Consider the following 22,567-nt stretch of genomic DNA (forward strand, 5'->3'; position numbering starts at 1 on the left):
TTTTTTTTTTTAAAGATTTTATTTATTTATTTGAGAGAGAGAGAATGAGAGAGAGCACATGAGAGGGGGGAGGGTCAGAGGGAGAAGCAGACTCCCTGCCGAGCAGGGAGCCCGATGCGGGACTCGATCCCGGGACTCCAGGATCATGACCTGAGCCGAAGGCAGTCGCTTAACCAACTGAGCCACCCAGGCGCCCCAGCAAACATTATGTTTGATGGTTGTGTTTTCTGTATCTGCCATAACAAATTACCACGAACTTAGTAGCTTAAAACAATACAAATTTTTTAATCTCACAGTTCTATAGGTCAGACATCTGGATGGGCTTAGCTGATTTTACTGCTCACGCTCTAACAAGGCCAAAATCAAGTTGTTTTAGCTAGCTAGCTAGGCTGGCCTCTGGGGTAGAACCCACTTCTAAGCTCATTCAGGTTGTCAGAATCTAGTTCCTAATAACTGTAGGACTGAGGTCCACACCCTAATCCTGGAACTGTTTATATGTAAAATATAATTTACAGATATATTAGAGTTACGGAACTTGATAGGGAGATTATCCTGGATTACTGAAGCAGCTCAATCTAATCATTATGACCTCCTATAAGCAGAGAACGTCCTCTGGCTGGAATCAGATGAGAGACAGGCCAAATGGAAGTCAGGGAGATTCCAAGCACAGAAAGGATTCAACGCATCATTGCTGGCTCCGAGATTAGAAGCCCATGTGCAAGGATCAGAGAGAGTAGCCTCTAGGAGCTAAGGGTACCCCTGGCTGACAGGAAAGAAGCAGGGACCTAGGTTCTACAGTTATTAGGAACTAGATTCTGACAACAACCTGAATGAGCTTGGAAGTGGGTTCTATCTCAGAGGCCAGCCTAGCTAGGTAGCTAAAACAACTTGATTTTGGCCTTGTTAGAGCGTGAGCAGTAAAATACAGCTAAGCCCATCCAGATGTCTGACCTATAGAACTGTGAGATAAAAAAATTTGTATTGTTTTAAGCTACTGAGTTCATGGTAATTTGTTATGGCAGATATAGAAAACACAACCATCAAACATAATGTTTTGCTGTCAGTTTCAGGAAGCTATCCTTGTTAGGATGAAAAATTCTTTATCTTGCTGGCTGTGACTTTCGTTTTATTTTTTAATCACTAAGAGATAATGAATTTTATCATATGATTTTTTGGTAACTATAAAAAAATCATAGAATTTTTCATCTTTATTTGGTAAATGCAGTTTATTATATTGATAAATTTTCTAGTGTTGAATCATCCTGGCACCCTCATTAGTCATGTGCTTAAAATATAACTGGATTCATTTTTATTAAAATTTATTTAGCATTTTTATAAGTTTGTTACATCTTTGTTAAAAATCAATGGACTATATATGTGTGTGCCTACTTCTAGACTCTTTTTTGTTCCATTCATCTATAAGTCCATTCTTACACCAATACTACATCTTGATTTCTGTAGTTTTATGTCTTGAAATTAGGTAGAGTTTTTTAAAGGTTTTTTTATTTGAGAGAGAGAGACAGCACGAGCTGAGGGGGAGGGGCAGAGGGAGAGAGATAAGCAGACTCCATGCTGAGCAGGGAGCCAGGACCCTGAGATCATGACCTGAGCTGAAGGCAGATGCTTAACTGACTGAGCTACCCAGGTGCCCCAGCCCTCTAATTTTTTTTTTTTTTTTAAGATTTACTTATTATTTTGAGAGAGAGCGAGCCTGTGAGCACGTGCACATCGGGGGAGAGGGGAGGTGGTGCACAAAGGGAGAAGGAGAGAGAGAATCCCAAGTAGGCTCCACGCTCAGAGCAGAGCCCAATGCTTGCTTAACTGACTGAGCCATCCAGGCACCCCAGCCCTCCATTTTTATTATTTTTCCAAAACTGCTTTAGTTATTCTAGATCATTTGCATTTCCATGTATGTTTTAGAAGCATTTTGCCAATTTCTATAAAAACTCCTGCTGGATGTTTGACTTGGATTGCACTGAATAAATGGATTAGTTTGGAGATAACAGGTATTTTTAAAATACTGCTACCTTTACAAATGAACAAAGAAAAAAAAGAGATAAACCAAAAAACAAACTCTTAAATATAGAGAATTGATGGTTACCAGAAGGGAGGTAGGTGGGAAGATGGGTGAAACAGGAGATGGGGATTAAGAGTACACTTATCATGATAAGCAGCAATAAGTAATGTATAGAATTGTTGAATCACTATATTGTACACCTGAAACTAATATAACATTGTATGTTAACTATACTGGAATTAAAATTAAAAAAAAAACACTTCAGTTCTCCATGTTAAAAAAATAGAAATAAAAATATTGAAACTTCTATTCCATTGGTCTATATGTCTGTCATGACAATACTACAATGTTTTGAATACTGTAGCTTTGTAATAAGTTTTAAAGTCAGGAAGTATGAGTCCTTCAACTTTGTTCTTTTCCAAGACTGTTTTGGCTAGCCAGGGTTCCCTGAGATTCCGTATGAATTTTAGGATGGGTTTTTCTATTTCTGCAAAAAAATACTGTTGGGATTTTGATAGGGATTGCACTGAATTTGTAGATCATTTTGGGTGGTATTGTCATCTTAATATTATCTTCCATTCCATAAACACAGGATGTCTTTCTATTTATTTATATCTTATTTAATTCCTTTCATCAGTGTCTTATAGTTTTTAGTGTACAAGTAATTTGCCTCCTTGGTTAAGTTTATTCCTAAGTATTTTATTCTTTTTGATGGTATTGTAAATGGAACTGTTTTCTTAATTTCCTTTTTGGATTGTATATTGTTAGTGTATAAAATGCAATTAATTAGGGGCACCTGGGTGGCTCAGTTGGTCAAGTGTCTGCCTTTGGCTCAGGTCATGATCCCAAGGTCCTGGGATTGAGCCCCACATTGGGCTCTCTGCTCAGCGGGGAGCCTGCTCCTCCCTCTCCTCCCTGCTCATGTGCTCTCTCCAGCTATCTCTGTTGCTATCTCTGTCTCTCTCCCAAATAAATAAAAATCTTTTTTTTTTTTTTTAAGATTTTATTTATTTATTTGAGACAGAGAGAATGAGAGAGAGAGAGCACATGAGAGGGGGGAGGGTCAGAGGCAGAAGCAGGCTCCCCGCCGAGCAGGGAGCCCGATGCGGGACTCGATCCAGGGACTCGATCCAGGGACTCCAGGATCATGACCTGAGCCGAAGGCAGTCGCTTAACCAACGAGCCACCCAGGCGCCCTAAATAAAAATCTTTAAAAAATGCAATTTTTGTGTGTTAATTTTGTATTCTGCAACTCTGCTGAATTTGCTTACTAGCTCTAATAGGGGTGTGTGTGTGTGTGTGTGTGTAAGATCATTTTATTTGTGAACAGAGATAATTTCACTTGTTTCTTTTCAATTTCGATGCCTTTTAGTTCTTTTTCTTGCCTAATTGCTTGGCTAGAACTTCTAGTATTATAATGAATAGAAGTGGCAAAAGGGGGCATCCTTGCCTTGTTCCTGATCCTAGAGAAAATATTTTGAGTCTTATTTCATTGAGTAGCACTGCTTTTTAACAAATTGATTATGAAATTGACTCTTCTCTCTTTCTGTCTCCAAATAAGTCTCTAACTCCCAAAATGTTAGATCATGTATTCTCCCACACAGATTAATGATGCTCTGTTCATTTTTAAAAAGTCTTTTATTTCTGTGTTTCAGTTTGGACAGTTTCTTTCTTTTTTATTTTATTTTATTTATTTATTTGACAGAGAGAGAGAGAGAGAGAGCACAAGCAGGGGGAGTGGCAGGCAGAGGGAGAGGGAGAAGCAGACTCCCAACTGAGCAAGGAGCCCAATATGGGGCTCGATAGTTTGGACACAGTGTCTATTGCTATATATACTTTTAAGCTCATTGTTCTTATGGTGCCACCCAATCTATTGAATTTTTCATTTCAAATACTGTATTTTCAGATCTCGAAGTTCCATTTGGTTCTTTTGTATATTTTCATTTTCTTTCTTCAATATGTTCATGTTTGTTTTCTTTTAAATCCTTGAACTTATTTACTGTTCTGAAGTCCTTATTTGCTAATTCCATCATCTTTGACATTTATGGGTCTGCTTTAATTGATTTTTCCTTTGGTCATGGGTTATATTCTCTTGCTTCTTTTAATATTTAGCAAATTTGATTCTTGACACTGTGAATACTATGGGTTTTTTTTTTTAATGCCTTTTTTTTGGAGGGGAGGGGCCGAGGGACAGGGAGAGAGAAAAAAGAGAATCTTAAGCAGGCTCCACACCCAGCACACAGCCTGATGCGGGGCTTGATCTCACAACCCTGAGATCATGACCTGAGCCAAAATCAAGAGTGGGACACTTAGAGATGCCTGGGTGGCTCAGTCAGTTAAGCACCAGGGTCCTGGGATCAAGCCCTGCATCAGGCTCCTTGCTCAGTGGGGAGCCGGCTTCTCCCTCTGCCTGGTGCTCCCCCCTCTTGTGCGCTTGGGCTTGTGCTCTCTCTCTGATAAATAAATAAATAAAATCTTAAAAAAAAGAGTGGGATGCTTAACTGACTGAGTCACCTAGGTGCGCTGTGATACTATGTTACTGAATACTGGATTTTGTTTCCTTCCTTTGAAGAGTAGATTTTTTTCCCCCCTGGCAGGCAAATAAGTTACTTGTGGATTAGTTTGATCTTTTTGAAGCCTGTTTTAAAGCTCCCTTACGTTAGTTCTAAAGTAGCCCTATTCCAAGACAAGTTAGCCCTGGAACCATTGTATGATCCTTCTGTAGTCTCCTGAAGGCCCCAGGTGATCCATGAGTAGTCTCAACCTATGCTAATCACAACTTGAATGTGTTCTGGACCTATGTGACCTCTGGGAATCCTTCAGCTTATCTCCTCTGTCATTTTCTACCGCATATTGTGGAATTTCATCATATGCATGTATGGTTTAGTATTCAGCAACAGAATGAAGGGGGGACCTATGTCAATTTTTGGAATTCTTTCTCTGCATCCCCATATTGTCTGGTACTTTGCCCTGAAATTCATGCCGCTTCAGCCACTCTGAACTCTATAATCTCTGTCATCTCAACTCAGTGAGTCTGTGGTACCATGCTTAAGTTCTCCCTCCCTGCACTGCAATATAAAAAGTGCCTTTAGGCAGAAAACCTGAGAGGGCATACGGCTACTAATTTCATTGTTTTTTAAGTGTGATCCCATGGTAATTTATCATGGCCAAAAGCAGAACTGGATTTAGTATTAAAAAAACCTTAATTTTATTGCTTAAATTATACCTTACTAGATTAAAGCCTAACATAGGTCATGCTATTAAGAAATGGAGAAGTTGTTGAAATCTGCCTTTATCTATCTCCTAGCAGAAGACACAGTATGCCTTGACAACAGATAGAGGAAGCAGACGTATTTTTAATATCTGAACATTTACTTTCAAATATCATAAAGCATTTTAATAAAACAAAGTCTCTTCATGTGTTCTACATTTTGAACTATAAAGCTGCAGTAATTAATCTTATCACTATTTATTGGATATATGGTAGACAGATAACTTGTCTCTCTAGTTCACAAATTCTTTGAGATAAACTGTTAGAGGAACTGCACTCAAGAAGCCTTATCTGTCTGTGAATCTCATTTACATGACCTACTGGAGTCTGACACCAGACTTTGGGGGATTTGGGGTAAAGAGAGGAGTTTTATTTTGCATGCAAGAGGGATGTAAACTGTTATAACCAGAAGGCAGACTGTGGAAGACTGTGTTTTTGAAAAAAGTTACTACAATATTTCCCACTCCACATGTTCTTCTAGAACCTTGCTATTTCCCTACCAAGAAGTAGAGTTTATGTTCTCTCCCCCTGAATCTGGACAACGGGCCTTTGTGACTGCCTCAGTTAACAAAAATATGACATCAAAGTAATATGTTATTTCTGAGGCTAGGCCAGAAAAGATAACATACCTCCTACTTGGCTCATTCCTGGGACTCACATCTTTGGGGCCCTGTGCCACCATGTAAGAGGTACAGCTAAGCTGAAGCCACTGCGCTGGAGAGACCATATGGAGAGACCACAGAGAGTCTGAGATTCATGAGGAGCTCTAGCTGTTCTAGTTCCCAGCGGTTCAAGTCTTCCTGTTCCAAGAACCAGTTATTTCAGTGGGGAAGTCTGTGAGGTAACTCTAGCACCAATCACTACCTGACTGTAACCACATGGGAGATTCCCAAGCGAGAAGTGGCAAGCTAAGCCCATCCAATCTCCAGAGTGCTAAGAGACAATTAAAAATGCTCTTCTTTGTGGCATTAAGTTTGAGGTGTTTTGTTTTGCAGCATTAGATTAGTGGAACATTGAACTCAGGGTCCCTGTGAGACAGTAAAAAGAAGTCAAGGCAGGCAAGAGGATATATGTATACACAGAAGAAAGGCCGTGTTGGAGATATTAATTTATGATTTTTGGTCAGTGGTTGAGAGTGCCTATAATGAGAATAAAGAATAAGAAAAGATAGCCTAGTACAGAACTCTAAGGAATTTAAATACTTAAATATGAGGTGAAGAAAGAAGAACCTATCAAAGAATATAGGAATGGCCAGAGAGGCAGAAGGAAAACCCGGACAGTGTTGTCATGGATAACTAGAGAAGAGGGTGTTTCAACACAAAGGGAGTTGTCAATTATGATGAAACTGCCAAAAGGTTTTGAGAAATGAAAGAGTCCATTTTGGATTTAGCAACATAGACATCACTGGTGATTTTGGCAAGTGTAGTCTGTATGAAGTATGAGGGAAGGGAAAGCAGGAAAAGTCCAAATATTATGGGCTAAAAAATAAATGTGAGATTAGGAAATATAGACATTAAATATGAACAATTCTTTTAATAAGTTGGATGTGAAGGTTAAGAAAAAGTTATAAATAAATGGAAATTAGAAAAAATTTGCTATACCTAATTTCTTTGTGCTTAGAGTTTAGTCTTGAAGATATATTTTTTTGGTGCTTAATTTCACTTTTTTAATTTTTAATTTAATTTAATTTATTTTGTTAAGTAAACTCTATGCTCAACATGGACCTTGAACTCACGACCCTGAGATCAAGGGTCGTATGCTCTACCGACTGAGCCAGCCAGTCTTCAAAAAAATTTGTCTAGGGCATTAAAAGCTTATTTCAACACAGGCGTGTCTCTTCTACTACCTGAGAGACGGTAATACACTATCACTAGCCATTCAGGAAATGTTATGGCAAGCAGATAAATTACTGTGTTGCTGCTTGAAGGGCTTAAGGAATTTCCAAGCTAAGTAGATAGCTGAGAGCATACTGCTGAGTGGATGAAATTACAGAAAAAACATAAAAAGGGTATTTTTCACATTAACAAAACTCAACTCCTTAAATAGGTTTGACATTTTGCTTAAGCTAAATGTAGCCTAACACTCTCTCTATTACACTTACCCTTTGTTGGTGAACAATGTTTTTGTGCTCACGTGCCACACGGGTGGCCCATTTTCGAGCCTCCTTGTTTAGACTGTGCTCCTCTGTGGTCCCAGTTTCTGATTCTAATTGTCGGCTCTACAACATAAGAGAGAACAGAGACCAAACATTATTATGCCTACTGAAATCACTACTGTTTGCAGGTGGACCAGAGAGCTTTCACTTAATCAGCACTCAAAACAGGCCATGCTCCACTACTGTGGGAAGCAATGTCTCATGTCAGAACATTAGCAGGACGGTGTGAAACCATAAATGACCACAGCTTTTTTTTCATTTTACACTGCTTAATAGTAGAGCTTCATCTCTAATGGACTGATCCATTTTGGGTGTGAAAAAAGCTAGCTAAACAAAGAAAAAAAAGGTATTCATGCCAACCTACTATGACACTAAAATAGTTGCATAGGTAAAATGGAAACAACTTAATCGTTTCAATGGGATTTAAAAAAAGAATCAATGGATAGAAGTGAAGAGAACAAAACAATACAATAACAGCAACACAATCTCTCTGTCCACAAAGATACTGGGTTTAATTTAGTTTCAGGTGCATCACCAATCCACCAAAAACCCTCAAACTAGGTTTTGCCCTTCCTCCTCTGGACTTTAATATCATATGAAAGAGAGGGGTGCTCGATTAAATGATCAGTAAAGGTTTCTTCTAGCCCTAAAATACTATTATTTTGTTTCACAAAGAACAAACTGCAAAATCTAAATTAGCAATATTAATAGTTAACCCCTACTATACAAAGCAGTGTGAGAAGTGCTTCATATAACTTTTATTTTTCAAAAAAGATTTTATTTATTTATTTGAAAGAGAGAGAGTGAGCATGAAACGGGGAAGAGGCAGAGGGAAAGGGAGAAGCAGACTCCCCATTGAGCAGGGAGCCCGATGCAGGACTGGATTCCAGAACCCTGGTATCATGACCTGAGCTGAAAGCAGACGCCCAACCAAGTGAGCCACACAGGTGTCCCCGCCTTTTTTTTCACATAACTTTTTTTTTTTAAGGTTTTATTTATTTATTTGAGACAGAGAGAGAGACAGCACAAACAGGGGGAGGAGCAGATGAAGAGGGAGAAGCAGATTCCCCACTGAGCAGGGAGCCTGATGCAGGGCTTGAACCCAGGAACCGAGATCATGACCTGAGCCGAAGGCAGACGCTTATCTGACTGAGCCACCCAGGCGCCCCTCACATAACTTTTAGAACAACCTTATGAGATAAGTCATACAGCCATCTTATAAAAAGGAAACTGAGGCTGAGAGAGCTTAGGTAAAATTTCTAGTGTCTACCAGGTATTAAATGTTACAACTTTGATTTTATAAGTCTGATTTCAGAATCAGAGCTCTTAACCACTAAACTATTTTTATTTTCTCTAAACTCTTAAGAACCCCTGACAAAAATCTAATAATTGGGAAAGCAATCAATTTCTTAAATATGAATTATCCCAAGAAGATTTTAATACAAAAAAAGAAGCAAAATTTTACAGTGGAAAGATTTTAGAAAACTGACTTTTGCAAGGCCACATAGCTCAAAATTGGTAAAGCATAACCTGACTGGATTAAAAACTTATTATTTCTGTTGGGGGGATTATAGGCAAGGTTCGAAAACTTTTACTCAGGGCACCTGGGTGGCTCAGTTGGTTAAGCGACTGCCTTCGGCTCAGGTCATGATCCTGGAGTCCTGGGATTGAGTCCCACGTCGGGTTCCCTGCTCAGTGGGGAGTCTGCTTCTCCCTCTGACCCTCCTCCCTCTCATGCTCTATGTCTCTCATTCTCTCTCTCAAATAAATAAATAAAATCTTAAAAAAAAAAAAACCTTTTACTCTACGCATACATTTCAGCTAAAGCTAGATTATTAAATGCATTGAAATACAGCAAAAGAATCAAAGTCACAATCTAACCAACTTCACCATTACATTTTATTATTCTGATTCATTCTTTGGGCTATTAGGAATCTGAGAACCATCTTTATTATTATATTTTGCTTTGTAAAAGGATCTAGGTATTTAAATTTTAATCCATTCTCAGAAGTTAGGGTTTAAAATGTTAAACCCTGGATAAAGATTACAAATGCAATCTACATTAATCAGAGGAATCTAATATATAAATGGAATGCCAGAAACGTGTATTCTGAAGAGCCCAGGCATAGGTTTTTAAGTCAGACAGACTCAGTTTTAATCCTCTCTATGTCCTTTATGATCTTTATAATCTGGGGCATATTATTAATCTGAGTCTTAGTTACATCTGAAAATTGGTGAAAATGCCTATCTCATTGGGGTTGTTAAGATAAAATGAGCTCATTAAAAAAAAAGATAAAATGAGCTCATTATTAAAAACATTCTCTTATAGTACCTATATAATTAAGTATCCAATAAGTGGTAATTGTTAATGCTAAAGACCCAGCTGAAAATTACCTGAAACAAAATTTTTTGTTATTAACAAAAAATTCCACATAATTCCTAGGTTCTTGCTAGCCCAAAGAATGAATCAGAAACAAGACTGAAGGTATGTTGAAAGATCAAGGCAGATCTCAAACACAGAATGAACTTACAGGGAACAGAATAGGTGAGAAAGGAGACAGCTGATGGAGAAATTTGATTTTTATCACTGAGCAACATTTTAGGAATAGGTAAGTGGGTTTAAATGTGTACTGGCTGCAGATAGGCCACAGCCCTACTTGCTCACACATAATCTCTACCTTTTTACTGAGTATTTCCTGTGCTTAAGAGCTGGGGAAGTAAAGATAGTAAAGATCCCCTTACTCTTTGGGTTTACTATTCCTCAGACAGGAGTGTCTAATGATCAGGACAGACAACAAAGGCCACTGATTGGGAGATACAATTTTGTGATTCAAATTCAAGTTAATTTTTTTTTCCACGAATTCTAAAATCAAGCCATGGGAAGGGCGCCTGGGTGGCTCAGTCGTTAAGCGTCTGCCTTCGGCTCAGGTCATGATCCCAGGGTCCTGGGATCGAGTCCCACATCGGGCTCCCTGCTCGGCAGAAGCCTGCTTCTCCCTCTCCCACTCCCCTGCTTGTGTTCCTGCTCTCACTATCTCTCTCTCTGTCAAATAAATAAATAAAATATTTAAAAAAATAAATAAAATCAAGCCATGGGAAGACATGTGGAAGCTACCTATAACTCAGGTTTAGACTAATGAGAATTTCATAAAAGGCAACACAACAGAAAGAGGTTGCATTAGAATGTTCACAGAGAAACATTCTAATGCAACCTCTACCATCCAAGATTGATACAAATCAGGATCTAGTGTAGATCTGATGATGGTGTTAGCAGTGGTTGATTCTACCAAAGGAACTGCTAATGACTGCTTCTTTTTGAAATGTTAGCTAATTTAATCTTTAGTTCACTCTTTTTTTTAAAGATTTTATTTATTTATTTGACAGAGAGATAGCGAGAGCAGGAACACAAGCAGGGGGAGTGGGAGAGGGAGGAAGCAGGCTTCCCGCTGAGCAGGGAGCCCGATGTGGGGCTTGATCCCAGCACCCTGGGATCATGACCTGAGCCGAAGGCAGACACTTAATGACTGAGCCACCCAGGCGCCCCTTTAGTTCACTCTTTTAACATTTTTCCTTTACCTCTTAAAAATGTATTTGAAACATCAGAGAAAAATAACATAAGCTATTAAGCACAAAAATTTAAAGCACATTGTTATCTGCCTGAAGCAGAATATGAGAATTTAAAAATTAAGTATCAAAAAGCACTATAGCCTAGCTCTGACAAAGTTCACTTATTGAACTTGATTATTTTTAAAAGAGACTAATATCTCAATTCTCAGAATAATAGTGGCACAAAAATAATTCAAATAAATTACAAACTGAAGAGAAATGCTATAAAAGGACTTTCCTATCAACTTTTAAGTATAGGATAGGTAGTTTTTCATTTGTCATTTGTCAGCTTGGCTATTTGATAAGTTAGGTCAACTAAATATGATTTTTGAGATCTTTGGAAACATCAGATTTTATAAATCATACAAGTTTTAGTAAAAAAAAAAAAAATTACAGAAGCAGATGGGTCTTTTCCTGGAAAATAAATATAAACCTAAACACAAACCTATGCTGTTCCCTCTGGGTAAAATAACTAATCTCAGTTCACACATGTGGGGGGAGGGGCAGAGGGAGAGAATCTTCAAGTAGACTCCCCGTGGAGCGCAGAGCCCAACACTGCTGGATCCCACAACCCAGGAGATCATGACCTGAGCTAAAACCTGGAGTCAGACGCTTAACCCACTGAGCCACCTAAGCGCCCCTCAGTGGTTACCTCTGGACAGTGACAGTTCAGGTGAAAACTTTCTACTAATTTTTTTATAATTAGAAAACTATAGAGCTATGTTAATTTTTTCTAAAAGGGTACCATTTATTGCATATTTAAACTCTGTGCTAACTGCTTTACATACATTATTTAGTACTCAAAATAATCCTAATAGAGATTCTCAATTTATAGGTATGGAATTCTAAGCTTAGAAAGGGTATGTGTCTTTTCTAAAGTCAGTAAGTGGTGAATTTAGAACTTGTATTGAGATCTCTTTGACTTCAGATTCCTTGCTATCTTATGACTGTACTGTCTTACTAACTGTTCTATTTAGTTAATGCCAATACTGATAAAAATAGAGGCAGTAATATTTAAGAAGACGTTGCAAAAATAAAAATTTCCTTTGAATGAAACTTTGGCTAGGCCATTTACTTAGAGGTAAGACAGATTTTGATTTCATTTTGTTTTTAGAAAAATAAAAGCCAAACTGTTTCATATGAGTTTAAGAAGGCCTTCAGAGCCTAGCAATGTTAAATTTTTTAAAGTTCCCAATATTTTACAGAATATATTTAAATATTAGTCTTTTCAAATTTGTAAGAACTACATGACAGAAATTAACATTCTACTATTCTTGATATATTAGTTTTTAAGTCATCTTAACGATTTTGTCCTGAGTTACCCTCTCAAGATATCATTTCAGTTCACTTTAGGATTAAAATAAGGACACAGAAGGTTCAGACAGGTATCTGAGCATATGCCCAGAAGGGCAAAGTGAATAGGGATAAAAAAGTTGATTTCATACAAGAAACACTTCATTATTTTTCAAGTCTGTTATCAAAATATAATCATTTGAAAGAGAGAAAAAGAGATGGTCATATGATGAATGAAAACCACAAACAAAGCAAAATACTAGCATTTCAACCTAATTTCAAAAGATAATGTTAGGGTTGTCGTATGCCAGGAACAATCTAGTTATTAACCCTCATTCAAGGGATTTGTACTACTTGTATTTTTCAGCTTATTGGTATATATTTATTGTGTTAAATATTTAATCCAACTTTAGTTTTTATGAAATTTAATAATATACTGTAAATTATTTCAAGAAAGTTAATTTTTACTTGCTCTGAAAAGGGCCTCTTCAAGTAAAAAGCATCTGGATCTGTGTAGGTTATTATATTCTTAGTACTTATGTTTATACAGGTTCACGATCCTATAATTTTGAAATTCACAATGTTCTGAAAATCACAGGTATTTTAGGTAAGTTTGGAGCCACAGCTCATTTGTGGCAAAATTTGACTTGAACCAAAGAAACATTATTTATAGTTTTTATTTATTTCACTTAGTATGACTATTCAAATGTTTTACTGAAAAAATACCAAGCTTGATCATGAGGTCCTTCCCATTGTTTAGGGTGTTATACAATATGTGGTATATGGATCACCCTTCTAAAACCTGGAAAATTCTGTTATTTTATTTTATTTTTTAAATGTTTTATTTTTAAGTAATCTCTACACCAAACATGGGGCTCAAACTCAGAACCCCAAGATCAAGAGTCCCATGCTCTACCAACTGAGCCAGGCAGGTGCCCCTAAAAATCCAGGATATCTATGTTATTTATTCATTTTAAATATTTTATTTTTAAAAAATATGAACACTTCATGAATCTGTGTGTCATCCTTGCACAAGGGCCATGCTCAACTTCTCTGTATCGTTCCAATTTTAGTGTATATGCTGCTGAAGCAAGCACAGAAAAATTTTAAGTTTTGAAAACCCATCTGACCTGAAGGCTTTTGATGAGAGATTGTGGACCTCTAAGTCACATATTTTAAATCTATCACACAACTTGGAAAGGAGTGGAGCAGTGCTCCTCATGAATCATAACTTATTCTGACTATACTTGGAGAGTAGCACTTTCGCTTAGAAGAGATGGAGGAACTCACAACTGGGTTGAGTGTGCGTAGTCTCTCAGGGAAGCAAACAAGAGCTATTAGATACCAAACGTGAAGCTAAGAGAAAAACATGTCCTTCAGTAATGCCATGAAAACAAGACAAGAAACCAACAAAAAGCCTTGTCTCTGACACTCTCTAGATATATGTCGAGGCATGACTGGTTGGAACAGCCACATGAGGAGTATGTCTTTATTTTGGCATGCTCTGCTTTAAGAGCTGTAATCACAGGCTAGATAAAAAAGTGAACTCCCAGGCTCTTTTGTGTCAGTACATTACTGGATACCTGTAGTAAGCTCTGGATACCTGTAGACTAAGAATGTATCAAATCCAGAGAAAGCATAAAGACTCATTATATAGATGGTAGGTTTTCTACAAAACCAAATTAAGTCCTTTTTGAAAGACTGAAGAACTTAGGACAACCCCCTCTGACTGCCAGCACTGCTGTTTCTGGCCTTTCATTTTTGGGATACTGTGGTCAGTATATGTATAGGAGGGTGGTACCTATTCACCCACAAGGAGGATTTTCCACCAATTCTCTATCACAGTGCTTTCATGGTCATACGCCAATGCTTTATGCAATACAAGATTTCCATCAGCAGATAAAGCCACTCACTAACAATGAGAATTTTCAAGTGATTTCCCTGTATGGCATACTGATTCCATATAGTCTTTTATAGACAAGGGTAATTTTTGGTAAATATTTTTTTCTTAGTTTTATTGAGAAATAATTGACATACATCACTATATAAGTTTAAGGTGTACAGCATGTTAGTTTGGTTTACATATATTGTACGTATTTTTAGTAGATGCATAAAATGTCCCACTTAAATGAAAATGTAACGTGCAAAAGTCCTAAATTACAGCAAGTGGCCATTTTACTTAATATAACTTTTAATCTTTACATGGTAGAATTAAATATAACCACTAGTGGCTAAAATAACAGGAAAAGATCATGGATCAGAAACTTGTCAGCTATATTTTTTAAGATTTTATTTATTTATTTATTTGAGACAAAGAGGGAGCACGAGTGGGGGGAGGGGCAGGGGGAGAGGGAGAAGCAGCTTCCCCACTGAGCAGGGAACCTGATGTGGGGCATGATCCCAGAACCCTGGGATCATGATCTGAGCCAAAGGCAGACGCTCAACCCACTGAGCCACCCAGGCACCCCTGTCAGCTATTTCTTATATCTGTGATACTGTGATAAAAATGTCAGTTTCTGATATCTGTGAAAATCTTATTTGCAGTTCAGGAAAGGTAAAAAGGAAAGGGTCTTCGCATCCCCACCAGGAAATTTGGGGGAAAAGTTTCCGTAAGTTTTTCCTGCCTTTTTATGTGTGTTTCCCATGTTATTCCCCATCTCAGGCTGAAATAGGATAGGAGGTCCTTTTCACGGGATGTGAGGAAATGTCCTTAAGGGCAGACATCAGTAGTTCTGGTAATGGAAGGGACAAACACTGAGGTGTATGTAGGGCAGAGGTGCTGAAAAGTATAAAAGGGGTAGGAATGGACACTAACTGTTAGCTATTGGCTGCTGTTTATTCTAAACAGATTGCTTTTTAGGCTTATAAACTGCTAAGAAAGAGGCTGATGAGATCTACGTTTTGGAATGAAAAAGGAGAGCAGAAGTCCCAAGGGACTTTCAATGATCAACTCAGTAATGGAATTAAGAGCAGGGGTACCATGAATATAAAAGTGTTACAAGACTTCATAATCTTTATAATGTCTTCAATATTTGATATTTTGGTATTTCCTATAGCAATTAGGGGCAAAACCTAAAAAAATGAAATATGCTTGTCTTGTGAAAAGATACGGGGAAAAAAGTCAACATTTATTCTGTATCTACTATGTGTCAGGTACTGAGTCAAATGCTTAAGTATCTCATTTAATTTTCAAGCAGATTAAGGTCTTTAACATTTATATATGAGAAAGCTGAATCAGAGAGGTTAAATATATATAAACATATAAATAAAATAAACACAGCCAGCAAATGGCACAGCCAGGACTTAACTCCAAAGCTCATGATTTCTTATTGTATGACACCTGTATCAATCTCTAACACAAGCATGACCCACATGACAGCTGAATGACTCTCCAAAACTGAGATCCTAATATATGTACTTGTCAATTCTCCCTTATAGAACATCCCCTTTTTGGGGGTAAGGGAAATTTTAGGGTACATCTTATATCCTTCTTAGAATAATCTTGCATTAAAAACTCATTTCAGCAAAGAAAGGTGAACATTACTCTTTCTAGAAAGGATTTTTAACTTTCTGGTATCATCTGAAAAATGGTATTTGAGGATATAAAGAAAGGACACTGTAGAAATCAATAACTCTATATGGAAATAAAGACAAGAAGATCTTTCAGTGTTAACCATGAGACAGCTACTAAGTTATTATATCAGATGAACTTGCCACTGATCATTGTCACTTGGAATGATCTTATGGTTAACACTAAGATTCCCAATCCGATTCTATGGCTGTACAAAACAGAAATAATTGTGTCTTTATACAACCATTTTGGCCAGTTTCTTTTGGTATATCACTCTAAAGCATGAGTCAAAATAATCACATATTAAAATAAAATGACAAGAAATTTCGATTCATCAACAAGTAAAGATAAGCCAAAAAACCAAAATGGGTACAATCATTTTAAGCCTTAATTAACTTTGACAGTAATATTGTGACTGTATGTTTTCATCTGGGCATTTTGGACTTTTGCAGGAAAAATACTGCAATTTGAAATGGGTTATATTAAAATAGGCTTCAGTTTCCCCTTGATAAAAGCGAGATTAGCACTATAATTCTTTCCAACATGCCTCTCGAGAAAGACTAAGGTGCTTTAGACAGGATGAAAAATGAGAAGTTCAATCCTTTCACTATAAATAGGAAAGGAAATCCTTAATTTATATGGGAAAATGGAAAGTCCCAGTTTACGCTGAATTCAGTGGCCCCTTACAAACACACACATTTTTAATCCCAATACCAGGTCCCACCCTTCATTAACATGCAAACCCACACATCCCATCTCTCCCACCCTTGACCCACACCCCCATATACCTCAGCTATGGTCATTCTCAGAGCACTGACAGGGGAGAGCTCAATATCCACCAGTTGGGCAGCTTTTAAACTCTGCCCAGTAAAGATTGCACAAGGACAGAAAACAGCATAGTTAGAATTTTAAGGCAAACAGGGACATGCAGCTAAGAACATTTAACAGTGTCTACAAACAGAGGAGGATTTAGGATTGTAGCTGGGCCTTGGACAATGAGAGTCTACTGTTATTCTGATTTTTCTGAGGAAAATGGGCAGAGATAAATTAGTCACTATTTTAAGTCAAGCTTGGTGAACCTGTCCACACCCTGTATCTTCTAATGCTCTGCTTCATTCCTCTCAGGTAAAGAAGTCAAATTATAGGACAACATCGCTGAATCATTAAGCAAAAGTGGATTGATTAAAAAAAAAGAAAGGCACATATAAAGGGCAAGAGTTATAATCTAGAGGTAAATCCTGATTTCCTACATTTCTTTATATAGCCACAAACAGGGCTCCTTAAAATGTAAGAAAAGCAATGAAAAATCTCCAGCAAAGGTTTCTATTAAACTGATACCATGAAACTCTGATATAAATTCCCCTGGTTCTGATTCCAGGTTTACTAAAAGACCTTATGAATATAATTTGACTTCCCTCTTGGCTTGCCTACATTGAAAGAATGTGCTAGATATGCCAACATGCGCCTTCTTAACTTGTAGAAGTTGTCTTTTTTTTTTTTTATCAAATTAGCATTTTGGTTCTATTTTTTTAAATTCAAATAATGGCAAACATTCTTCATAAACTCAATGATAAAATGCATGATTGTCTGCTTTTTAAAAATTGTCAATTTGGCATTTATGTTAATACTCTGACATTCTAAGAAATCTGAAAGGAATTATAAAGGGCCTGTAATTTTTTATAAAGCCAACCAAAATATGTGTAGGCACATATGCACTGTTCTGCTTATTGATTCTATTCTGGTTAAAATTTTTTTTTTTAAGATTTTATTCATTTGACAGAGAGAGACACAGCGAGAGAGGGAATACAAGCAAGGGGAGTGGGAGAGGGAGAAGCAGGCCTCCCGCGGAGCAGGGAGCCCGATGCGGGGCTAGATCCCAGGACCCTGGGATCACGACCTGAGCCGAAGGCAGACGCTTAATGACTGAGCCACCCAGGCGCCCCTATTCTGGTTAAAATTTAACCACTGGTTTCTTTGGAAGTGTTTACATGTGAAGAATTTCATAGATAGAAAGTATAATTTATATTTGAATTGAAAAAAATTTTTTATTGAATATTTTTCCTTCTTCCTTCTGTTCAGTTTGCAGGTTTTTAGTTACATGTCTCATAACTTAACCTCAGTTAAATTGGTGACATAAAGAAACTGGGTTTTAATCACATTTTAGAAAGGAGAAATGTCAGCTTCTCTGCATACTCACAGTTTTGTTATAAAATTAAGGAGATGCACTCAGCTTTTTCTGCCTATTCCAAGGATAATAGTTACTTGAGCACAAAGATGGCTTAAAAACAAATGGAATGAAAATCTGGAATCCCCTTACAGTATCACTGTCACAGGGCTGGAACTGGAAGGGCTGGGGCTTGTGGAATACAGCATTCTCTTGTAAAAACAGCTGAAGATTATAGTCCCGTACCACCTAAAGAGAAAATAAAGTATCTTTAAGCCTTTAATAAGGTTACGATGTCCAGTAATTATATTTTAAAATTTAAGATTTATCCTGCTTTCCAAAAATGAGAAATCATCCAACACTATGTAATCAAAAGAAAATGGTAAGTACACATTTTTTTCATTTTAGATAACAGTTGTTACTTATGTGTCCTATTTTCTCAATAGTCTAAATATAGAAAGCACTAGTTTAGAAACTCGCCCAGACTAGATAATATGCAATATTTTAAGACAGCGAAAAGATTGCAATTATACAAAAAGTTGCTCTTTTTAACGGGGGCAATGGGATGAAAACAGGGAAACACATTAGTCCCTTACGTCTCTCTCAGCTATAAAGTTTTGTAGACCTCTTAAAGTCTATATAGAGATGGTCATCCACTAGGAAACTGCCAGATAACCCCATCCATAGCACAAAATAGTATTAAAACAATTTTTTTAAAGCCCCAAAGTGGGGCTTGAACTCATGACCCCGAGATCAAAAGCTGAATGCTCTACCAACTCAGCCAGCCAGACACCCCACAAAACAGTATTTTTATAGTACTTCTTGGCATCATTTCTAGGAAGTTACATTCTTTTTTTTTTTTTTTAAGATTTTTTTTTTTTTTCATTTTTAAGTAATCTCTATACCCAGTGTGGGGCTCGAACCAACAACCCCAAGATCGAGAAGTTACGTGCTCCACCGAGCCAGCCAGGTGCCCCTAGGAGGTTACATTCTAATTACTATCTTAAAGCATACCAAGGAATTCATACAGAAGGGGACCTCTGATACACAGAATGTAGCAAAACAAATAGTACAGAAAGACAGCCATCTGAAGAGACTCCACTGCACTATACACCCTAGGAAAGAGTGGAAATCAATGACATTTGATTGTGCAGAAACCCATTTTCCACGTTGCTACAGTGCTTACCCTTCACTTATCTTAGCACCTCTGCCAGAGGATGGGCAGAAGAAGAAGAAAAAAGTTTAAAGAAGCTCTGTAGCTATACCTCAGTAGTCCTGGGAAAAGGGTTTACTGAAGAGATAGAGAAAGTAGGGGTTATATTTTACATTTTATTTACCAGCACAAACCCAGTTCCCTATCGCTCATTCAACAATCATTTATTGAGAGAGCTTACCAAGCCCAATGTTAACTGCACTGGGTGAGGGCAATATATAGATGAATAAAGATGAATAAACAAGGTTAGCATCTTCAAGGAATTTATAATCTGGAAAGTGGGAGAACCAGACAGTACACAATTAAATATACTGTGGAAGTATGTATGTAGTGGGTACTAGGAGAATACAAAAGAGGGTGTTATTTAATCCAGACTGATGGGGTGAGATGGGGTGAGGAGAGCTTGGGAGAATTTTGTCAGGCAAGGCTGGTTGAGTAAACATATTCTCAAAGGGAAATGCATTTTTTTCTTTTCCTGGATTCCAGTTTCCTGGATTCCTTGACACAGCCCTGAGAGCCTCACTAATCACCATGCAGAAAAAGCTAAGAGGATCATCCTTCTAGTTACAACATTTTTAGATTTTTAACTTTATTGTAACATAAATAAAAGTAGAGACAACAATAAACCCACCTACCTCTCCCACCCCCTGTACTGAAGCAAGTCCCAGACATTTCATTTCATCCGTAAATATTTCAGTATGATATCTAAAAGACAAGGACTTTTTAAAAAACCCTACCCATATTAAAATTTATAATAAATGCTTATAAAACAACCAATAAGTGTTCAAATTTCCCTGATTGCTTAATATTTTTAAGTTTTCAAATCAGGATCAAAATAAGGCCCCCACAGTACGCGTACGTGGATGATGTTGCTTAGGTTTCTTTTCATATATAGGTTCCTTCCTTCCTCCATCTCTTTTTTTTCTCTCTTGTACTTTATTTGTTGAAGAAACTTTCTTTTTGTCCTGTAGCATTTCCCACAGCCTGAATTTTGTTGACTGCATCCTTGTAGTGTTCTGTTTCCTGTATGTCCTATAAGTTGATGCTTGATTTCATTCAGGGTTTTTTTTGTTTGTTTCTTGCAATGTGATGTTTACTTCCCTGAGGAGGGTTGCCTCTGACTTACCTCTTTTTATGATATTAACCACTAGAGTGGGCTGAATGGTAGCCCCTAAAAAAGTAAGCCCATGTCCTAAACCCTGGAACCTGTAAATGTTACCTCATTTGGAAAAGGACCTTTGCAGATGTAATTAGGTTAAAGATTTTAAGATCATTCCAGATTCCCTCGATGGGCCCTAAATCCAATGATAAGTATCTGTATAAAAGACACATAGAAGAAAACCCAGAAGAGCCAATATGACCATGGAAGCAGAGATTAGAGTGATGTGGCCACAAGCAAAAGAATGCCTGCAGCCACCAAAAGCTGGGGAGGCAAGGACTGATTCTCCCCTAAAACGGTTTGAGGGAATGCAGTTATGCTGATCCTTTGATTTTGACTTTTGGGCTCCAGAACGCAAAGGGAATAAATTTCTGTTGTTTTAAGCCACCCAGTTTATGGTAATTTATACAGTAGCCCCAGAAAACTAACGTTAACAGGCCTATGATGATAAATGCCTAAATCTATTAGAGGATGCAAAAACTAGAGATTTTTTTCTATTTTTTCCTATTATTCTCAACAAGGAATTCTATCATTCCTTTTTCATTTATTAGCTGGAATAATTCTATGAAAGAAACCTTGCAAGTCGACTATTTAATTACCTTGAGGTATAGTTTGTATAAGGAAGGCAAGATAAATGGTTAATTCTTTTCCTTTTTATCTAGTTTCCCAACTGAGTTGTTTCCCTAGAAACCTCCAAAGAATGCCTAATTATAACTTTAATAAATTATTATTATGAAGACACAGCTTTAAAAATATTCAGTGTGTTTTACTTCACTGCAATTATCATTAATGATGCTAAAATTATCCCATCTTTGGCCGGTAAGATCACATCCTAAGTCCTTCTGGCATGACCTACTGGTTTTTGATAATTTTGCTAGTTTCTTTGGCTTCTATTATGACAAACCATTTAAGGTTTATCTTATATATTTCATGGCCCAGACCTGAAGAATCATACCTATCTTCCCCAAAAGCCCTGTCTCCTTCCCCCATCCCTAAATGAGAGGAGAAAGTATTTAGAAAACAAAATCTGGGGCGCCTGGGTGGCTCAGTTGGTTAAGCGACTGCCTTCGGCTCAGGTCATGATCCTGGAGTCCCTGGATCGAGTCCCGCATCGGGCTCCCTGCTCGGCAGGGAGTCTGCTTCTCCCTCTGACCCTCCCCCCTCTCATGTGCTCTCTCTCATTCTCTCTCTCTCAAATAAATAAATAAAATCTCTCTCTAAAAAAAAAAGAAAACAAAATCTGGACACTAGAGGTACTAGTTTAGTCACTGGTCTTTTTCTCAAACACTTAATTTTGAAAGGAAGTCACAAAGAGGTCCTATGTACCTCCCAATGTTAGCATCTTGCATAACTATAGTAAATATCAAAATCCGGAAATTAACACTGGTACAAAGCACAGAGCTTATTTAGATATCACCATTTATACATGAACTGATTTGGGTGTGTGTGTGTGTGTAGAGGTCTATGCAATTTAATCACATGTGTAGCTTCATGTAACCAGCACCAAAATCAGATGCTTAACTGAACCACCCAAAAGACTCCCTTGTGCTGCTCCATAATAACTATATCCACTCTCCTCATCCTTGATTTCTGGCAACCACTGACCTGTTCTCTAGCTCTATAACATGTTATTTCACAAATATTATATGATGGACTCATTCAGCGTGTCTTTTTTTTAAAAAAAGATTTATTTGAGAGAGAGAAAGAGTTAGAGAGAGGGCATGAGCAGGGGGAGAGGCAGAAGGAGAGAGAGAATCTCAAGCAGACTCCCCACTGAGCGCAGAGCCCAATGCAGGGCTCAATCCCAGGACCCTGAGATCATGACCTGAGCCAAAATCACAAGTCAGAGGCTTAACTGACTGAGCCACCCAGGCGCCCCAGCACCTATCTTTTTAAGATTGCCTTTTTATTGTTATGTTAATCACCATACATTACATCATTAGTTTTTGATATAGTGGTCCATGATTCATTGTTTGTGCATAACGCCCAGTGCTCCATGCAGAACGTGCCCTCTTTAATACCCATCACCAGGCTAACCCATCCTCCCACCCCCTCCCCTCTAGAACCCTCAGTTTGTTTTTCAGAGTCCATCGTCTCTCATGGTTCGGCTCCCCCTCC

The 22,567-nt window shown here is 37.7% G+C and overlaps 1 protein-coding gene and 1 non-coding gene across 2 annotated transcripts in view; both read right to left on the minus strand.

Annotated features, from left to right (window-relative positions):
• FCHSD2 (FCH and double SH3 domains 2) overlaps positions 1 to 22,567 on the minus strand; it is a 74,762-nt gene that overhangs the window by 40,824 nt on the left and 11,371 nt on the right. Inside the window, exons 2-3 of the mRNA XM_081798785.1 lie at positions 18,231 to 18,326; positions 7,390 to 7,506 (exon numbers count right to left, since the gene is read on the minus strand). Of these exons, the coding sequence (XP_081654911.1) occupies positions 7,390 to 7,506; positions 18,231 to 18,326 (213 nt within the window). The remainder of the gene's footprint in view (positions 1 to 7,389; positions 7,507 to 18,230; positions 18,327 to 22,567) is intronic.
• LOC115939945 (U6 spliceosomal RNA) lies at positions 13,333 to 13,439 on the minus strand. Its single transcript, XR_004074716.1, has one exon. It is a non-coding gene; the product is annotated as a U6 spliceosomal RNA (small nuclear RNA).

Source organism: Leptonychotes weddellii, chromosome 11 (assembly GCF_054177405.1).
Source record: "Leptonychotes weddellii isolate Sample4059 chromosome 11, ASM5417740v2, whole genome shotgun sequence".
In the NCBI taxonomy this organism is placed as follows: domain Eukaryota; kingdom Metazoa; phylum Chordata; class Mammalia; order Carnivora; family Phocidae; genus Leptonychotes; species Leptonychotes weddellii.